This window comes from Bidens hawaiensis, unplaced genomic scaffold, assembly GCF_021521415.1.
Source record: "Bidens hawaiensis isolate Kalapana, Puna unplaced genomic scaffold, B.hawaiensis_p1.1 tig00007117_1, whole genome shotgun sequence".
NCBI lineage: Eukaryota > Viridiplantae > Streptophyta > Magnoliopsida > Asterales > Asteraceae > Bidens > Bidens hawaiensis.
The window spans coordinates 826415-833624 of record NW_027491488.1 but is presented as its reverse complement, the minus strand read 5'-3'; the positions used below and the strand labels follow the sequence as shown (position 1 = coordinate 833624).

Genomic DNA, 7210 nt, shown 5'->3' with positions numbered 1-7210 from the left:
TCCTTTAGAAACACCTCCATGGAAGATGTGTTCCCATATACCTTTCGCCAGGAACATCTTCGCGAAAGGCAAGTTTCCATTACTATCCGCCAGGTGCTACTCCGCGGAAGAAAGGCTTTCCGTATACCTTCTGCCAAAAAAACCTCCGCGAAAGAGGTACTTTCAAAGAACTAGAAATGATACCTCCCACTTGAGGTCAAAACAAATGTAAGGGAAAGGCAAAGACAGCTCCCCGCGAGGGGCAAAACGCGGGGAGACTCTTCCAAAAAAACTACTCCCAACACCTCAGTAGTCCACAATTCCTCTCGTTCATTATCATGCGAGAGAAACATTGGACTGGGAGACTTGATGAGTTAAGGTGCCAGACCGACCCGAAAAGAATAACAACCTACTTGTGAAGGACCACACCTTCCACCGAACATTGTTGTGTACCTAATAAACCCATCAGTGAGAGAACACGACGCTGGCGGAAGCTTCACATTACGCCACGCCACTTCTGACATTACAGAATGATGGACCTCAAAGATCATTCTAGGTATGACACAAAAAGAGAGTATCTTAGATTCTTGGTGAAAGAGACCTCCAACCAATAAATAGGCGACAACGCATCACCAATAGTACTATATTGTACAAACATCACCATCAGTCAACTGCTTTACCTACTAACTTTCCTTAACCACGAGCAAGCCCACTGATTGGTGGATCCTCAGACGACAATGCAGATGACCCACTTCTTCCCTCCCATTCGGCTATAAATAACACCTCGACACCAACGATAAAAGAATTCCGACTCACGCACAAGTATTCACTAATACTTTGCTTTCATATATTTTACCAGTCACATATATTGATTCTCAGGTTGGAGAGTGGTTACGAGAAGATCCGTCCTTCATCTCGTAACGAGCTCACGGTGTTTTGCTTTGCATGCCACTCCACTTAAATCAACTGGATCATATATCACCCCGCGGGAAAGGCTAACTTTAACCTAAGGGCTAGATATATAGACCAAGGGTTGAATTAGTGTTTCTTCAATAAAAATATGGTTCATATTGACAATATGGACCATACAGTCCAAGCCGCCATATGCCAGTTTTGTATGTTTGATGTGGACCAATGTGCTCCATATTAACCAATATGAAGTATAATGGTGTCAAGATAGAAGGTGAAAGCGCGTGAATAAATAGAACCATAGCAAAATCTGTTGCACATTGGTTTGTTACTTATCAATAATGGTGTGGCCTGCATCCCTCCACTGACCACTTATGACTGAAATTTTGAAAACCATGAATCATTCACTATTTTCTTATTGCAACTAGAACACTTTTGGGTATTTCTCTAGCCAAAGCATGGAACACTTTTGGTATTTAACTTTTGGGTATTAACTTGAAAAGTATAAACGCCTTGAAAGTATTTTAGTTATTTGTTACATATTTACCATCATTAACTGTTTCACACTAATCATTTACATATGATTTCTCTACTTATAATCTTAAATGACATATTTATCAATTATTTGACCAATGACATACTTATTATGTATTACCGACTACAAGAGCCTTATACCCCTTTTTTACTCCGATAGTATTATAGATTTTGCCAATGCAGAAAGGGATCCCACAACATCTTCTGTACATCATATTTTCTTTGAAACTCCTTGATTACTCTTGTATTGCCATTCGCCTTGAAGGTTTAGCTAATGCAGCTTGCACTGTGACTTTGTTTTAAATTACCTGCATGCAATATATAGCCAAATATGAGGATTAGCATTTTCATCTTTTATAAAACCTGTAACATACGTTAAGTAGAGGTGGAAGTGTCAACTCATTTGTATAGAACATGCCAACTTGGGTAGAGCTATACCGACGACGGATCACACAGGTAAATCAAATAAACAAATTGGCTATAAAAGTATCGGGTCAAGTGGGTTGAAAGTAACATGTATTCGAGTAAGTACAAACTCTTAACTAGTTTTATTTAGAAAAATCATCTTATGATCATAACTAAATATGTTGCCATATGCATTTAACACATTCGTTTTTAGGCGATAATGGCAAAACCCTTAACAAATAAGCGCTCGATTTTATATTTGTATGACTAAAAGCCCTTAACTTTTAAAACGTAACGATGAAGTTCCACACCTTATAAACTATTGTTAACATAAAATCCTTTTTTGCATGATTAAATCCCTGGACTTTCAAAAAATAAGTGGAAAGTTCTTTGTCATGATTATGTCCATACAATTTCTTATACTAAATTTTGTGATTTAATCATGCAAAAATAAAATGTGTTAATTCATACAGTTTTTTTTTCTTTTACAGCTTCTCTTAATTATTTATAAAATGTTAATTAAGATCAAAATGTGCTTGTGGGTCAACCTAACCCAACTTGACCCGATTCGTACTAGATTTAAGAATGACCTGTCTGATTCAAAACATTTTGACCCTCTATAGTTCATCAAAACATGAATGAATTAAGATTTACGAGTGTATACATAGTTTGTAACACGGTTCCTTAAAAGCTGGATCGTCTTCTTGTGCCGGAGGATCCTGACCGAATATAATCTCACAGCTCATATCATCAAAATCTTCATATCAAAATAAGCACAATGAGTACACTTTGTGGGATTCAATAGTTATAGCACTTATAAGTTCCTTTTATTATCATAAAAAACTATTGTCTGCCCAAAGTTGTAACTGGCACACTGATTTGAAGCATACAAGTTGTTTCAAAATTCTTAAACTCATGATATAAATTGGAACCAACAATTTTAAATCTCTAGTTAAAGTGGTGCGCCCTGAGTGGAGGACACACTGGCCCGCCATACATGTTTTCGGGCTTCTGTATGTTAGTGCAGGCACTGTTATTCCCCTTAAGTTTGTATGTGCATGTCTCTATTTGAGTTCTTGAATTGATTTGAGGGCACTAAATTTGATATGTAAGGGTTATTCTAGGTGCACTTTTCCTGTTATGAAATCATTTCTAGTCTATATTTAGTTGTGGGGTAAATCTAATGCATTCCTTTTCTTCAAGTGTATATTCAACACATTTATTTATGAATGGGCCAGTCTGGTTATGTTTTATGTCTAACGGATCAAATAAAAAAATGTAACAAAGACGGGTTATATCAAACATGTAAAATTAAAAAAATAAAAGGTAGTAGTAAAAAAGGAACGGGCTGAAAGTCGACCAGACTGTAATTTGAACCATATATATTTGACACACTTGTTACTTAAAAAACTTAAGAAAAAACAGTTTTTGGTTAACCCAACCCAGTCCATTTGACCTGTACACAATCAGCAAGCAACCCGACCCGCTTCTTTTTTCAGGTCTAGTTTACTTACTAGGAACCATGTTGACGGCAATCCCTAAATTTTTCTTAATGAACTCTTGTGTTGGCATTTTGCAGAGGTTTGTGCACATGCCCACGCAGTTCCCCTCTTCCAAAAACCTATAAATTTCGTGAAAATTGCGTTAATTTAAAATACAATGTTTTCTTGTTAGTGTTATTGATTTTTATAGAAACACGTAGTTGTTTTTATAAAACATGCAAGAAAAACAAAAATTAACCTGCATTTTGTTATGTGCACAACATTCCTCTCTTTTCTCCCTTCAAACTCCAACTCCCTTACCTTCAAAATACTATCACTTAATTAATTAATAATTACAATTATACATAAATCCACATTCGGTTTTTAGGTGTCAAACTATTATTTTAAATCTGAATTTTACTTAATGTTATACTTGGATTGGGTTTAACTTGAAATGCACTTGATTATTAACATGTATCTCTATGGTAGTTATTTTCGGTTAGTAAACCAGGAGCGTTACCTCACTGGGACCCACAAGCCAACTAAACGCAACCATTGTTAAGATGGCAGAAAACTCCCTTGTAAACTTTGATTGGGGCATCAATCTCATCTGCATAATCTAAAATACGAAATCAGATACGAACACAATGAGTAGTTTCAACCCATTTTCTATGGAAATCAAAAACCACTGGACTTTGGGTTGTATTAATTTGATGATCGATAACAATTTGTGCGTACTCATATACTTAATTACAACCTAAAGCATATTGTTTTAAGAGGATTTATCTTACCATAATAATTATATAGTTTTTCAAAACATGTCTAAAGTATTAATTACGTACAAAGCCAAACCCAGTCGAATCATTAAGAACCGCACATAGAATAACGTACCATTTTTACCCGAACCCAGTTTAGTCTGTATAGTACCTACGGGTGTAACTGAGCCCATCTAAGCTTGATTACGGCTTGTCTAACTAAATAGAGTTCAAGATCCAAAGCCCAAGCTCTCGTTTATCATGTAGTAACTATTTATTTATTTTTTATTTATATACATATACAATCATGTATATACATATTGATAATTAAACATACATATATTAATAGTTACTAATTCTTTTCCTAATTATATATATTTATATATATATATATATATATATATATATATTAATACTTATTACGTAGCATATAAGAAACTTGGACACAGATTCACACTTATTTAATAAGCGAACCAATCTTAAGTACTCACGAACGACTCTGCTTGTTAAGACTTGTTTAGACCCCTGACACTAATATAATAAAAATGGAAGAAAATATACTGAAAAATGAACTTGCCATTGAGAGTGCAAATCTAGGAACAGCTTTCTCAAGAACCTTAAGAATAAGGGCTCGTTGTTCGGTCGGGCTAAGCTCCCGGAACATGGCTGCTGAAACCTCCACAATCCCCTTGTACCCAGGCGTGTCGATTTTCATTCCTGCATTAGTATTATTACTAGCATCAAAAGTTTGTTCCAACATGTAGAAAACGGTATTTAAACCAAGTGTATATATAAACAAACCCGCGGTTTCTTGGATTGATTTAGAGAGGTGAGCAATGGCGATACTTTCAAGCCAGTTGTCGTGATAGACAGTCTTTGATGGCGCGGCAGCTGTATCGTTGATTTTAAGACCATGATCATTGTTATCTTTAGTAGTAACAGAAGTTGGTTGGGCCAAGAGTGACAAAGTGGAAGGACCACGTTTGGAGAATATGAGCGGTGGTTTCCGGTGAGATCTTGCCGGAAATGAGAATACTCTTGCCGGAGATAAGTGTATGGCTGTTCCCATGCTGCTGGAGAGATTTTGAAGTAGTGGGAGTTGCCACTTAGAAGCTACCTTTGCATATTTCTTTTTTAATATGACATTATATAATATAGAGCATTCTACTTCCTAGGGTGGGTGGGGCACCCTCTCACTCCACCGACTAGGGTAGCACACCGCGCTGGGTCCGTGTGAGTTCGCTTGTTCATCAAACGAGTATTAAATCCGAGTATCACCACTCAAGTGTTGTAAGAGCGTTTACATCCTTTCTATTATATTCTACCCTATAACTTAACTAAAAACCATAGTTTTTAAAATTTATCAATTTGCTACATCAATTTGCTAGAGGTTTTAGTTTGTCATATATGAACATTTATTGTATCAATTTTTTATAGTTTAGGGTTAGAAATTTAAATTGTGAAAGAAATAAATTATTTTTTTGAAATAAATTATATTTTTTAAAAATGAGAGAAGGTTGATTGAATCGTGAATGGCTAAAAGGTAACAAAAGTAGTTTATTGATATAAAATACAAAACATTATTACTTAATGAGTTAATTCCACGTTTGAGGGCGGTGCTGTACATTTGATTATTTAATATACTTGTACATTTTATATCTCAATATCTCAACATGTATTTTCGATTAATTAAAACTAGTTTAATCTAATCTGGAAAATTACAATTGGTTAAACAGTATGTTTTGAATAAAAATTTAATATTCGGTGTGAAACTAAAATAAAATTTAACAAAAAACTATGTTTTGCTGTATATATAAAGTTATAAATATAATACAATTATATGCATAAAGTATTTTAAAATTTTAATGAACAACAATTTAGTCGAGCTTAAACTTTGTAACGAACCAAACTTGAACTTCAGCTCTTTTAAAATAAACAACGTATAACAGATTAATCTACATGTTTCTAGTGGAAGTTGGAACTATTTTAGAGTAAGAAAATATTATAAATATGATAATATAACCAAATACGAGTAAAAGGCAGTATGGATTAGTAATAGACCTAGAGAAAAGTTTCATACGTTAAGAACTCAAATTCTCTATGCAAAACCTATCATATGACACACATGACTCAACAACCTCGTTTTGTAACAAGTCAATACGTAATAGTTGTATTTAGGGTTAGGCTCAAATGGATTTGATAAAAATTCAAACAGTCAACATTGTTGGTATTAGATGTTAATTATCTCAACTTTAATCCATTTAGCGTTTATCCATTAGCTAACGCTAAGCACAATCTAAGATATTTTTTTTTAAGACTTTCAACTTGTAACTTATTTTCTTTCAGCAATCTTACACATAATTTTCAACTTATTAAAAAACTAACGAAATTACTTTTTATTTATTATTGGATTAAGACAATTGGAAAATGTTTTTTATGTAGAGCGTAGGTAAATATTAATAATTTAATTTTTTTTATGTAGACCTTATCTTTTAAACAACCTTTTTTTGTTAATTATTTTTAAATGCTTAAGACTAGAGGTGGTAAATGGGTTGGGTTGGGTTGGGTTGGGTTGGGTTGGGTCGAATAAGTCATTGGTTGAAATGAGTTATGAGTTAAAACGAGTTTGGGTCAGAATGAGTTCGGGTCAGAACAGGCCAATTAAAAAAAAGGTTTTTTTTGTTTGGGTCAGAATAGGTTAGGGTCGGACCGGGTTTTGAAGTTATTTTTTTTTAAACGAGAATAACGGCGGGAACATTTTAGTTTTTTTAGATTTTTTGTCTTTTATTTATATTTTAAGTTATGATTTTTTATTATATTTTTTGAATTTTTTTTTTTTTGAGGGGCTTTCTATAAGATCAAAAACCTTTAAAAAGATATTCAAAAAATAATAATAAAAATACTATAACTCAAAATATAAATCATAAACAAAAAAAGTAAAAACACTAAAATGTTTCCTACGCTGTCCTCGTTCCATAAAAAAACACGAGAATCGAACGGAAACTGAAAAAAGCGACGACAATGAAACAAGAAGCCAAAACCGGACCACATCAACCGAAATCGAACAAATCAATCAAAACGAAACTTGAAGAATTTAAACCGAACAAAAACGAAACTGAAAAAACGGACAACAGCGAGTCCAGAATC

At 33.9% G+C, this 7210-nt stretch overlaps 1 protein-coding gene across 1 annotated transcript; it reads right to left on the bottom strand.

Annotated features, from left to right (window-relative positions):
• Nucleotides 1–1613: 1613 nt before the first annotated feature.
• On the bottom strand, nucleotides 1614–5239 carry LOC143634535 (beta-carotene isomerase D27, chloroplastic-like). Its single transcript, XM_077102581.1, has 8 exons — nucleotides 5208–5239; nucleotides 4865–5176; nucleotides 4641–4780; nucleotides 3829–3927; nucleotides 3568–3629; nucleotides 3342–3448; nucleotides 2492–2584; nucleotides 1614–1730 (listed from the first exon to the last, which is right to left on the bottom strand). Exons 2-8 carry the CDS (start codon nucleotides 5130–5132, stop codon nucleotides 1690–1692), a joined length of 810 nt encoding a protein of 269 aa, XP_076958696.1. The 5' UTR covers nucleotides 5133–5176; nucleotides 5208–5239; the 3' UTR covers nucleotides 1614–1689.
• Between the last annotated feature and the right edge of the window lie 1971 nt (nucleotides 5240–7210).

Coding starts and splice junctions, on each gene's coding strand:
- LOC143634535 (XM_077102581.1), bottom strand. CDS start 5,132: ATGGGAACAGCCATACACTTATCTCCGGCAAGAGTATTCTCATTTCCG. Junction 4,781..4,864: donor ATCAATCCAAGAAACCGCGG/GTTTGTTTATAT, acceptor ATACTAATGCAG/GAATGAAAATCGACACGCCT. Junction 3,630..3,828: donor GGCTTGTGGGTCCCAGTGAG/GTAACGCTCCTG, acceptor AGTATTTTGAAG/GTAAGGGAGTTGGAGTTTGA.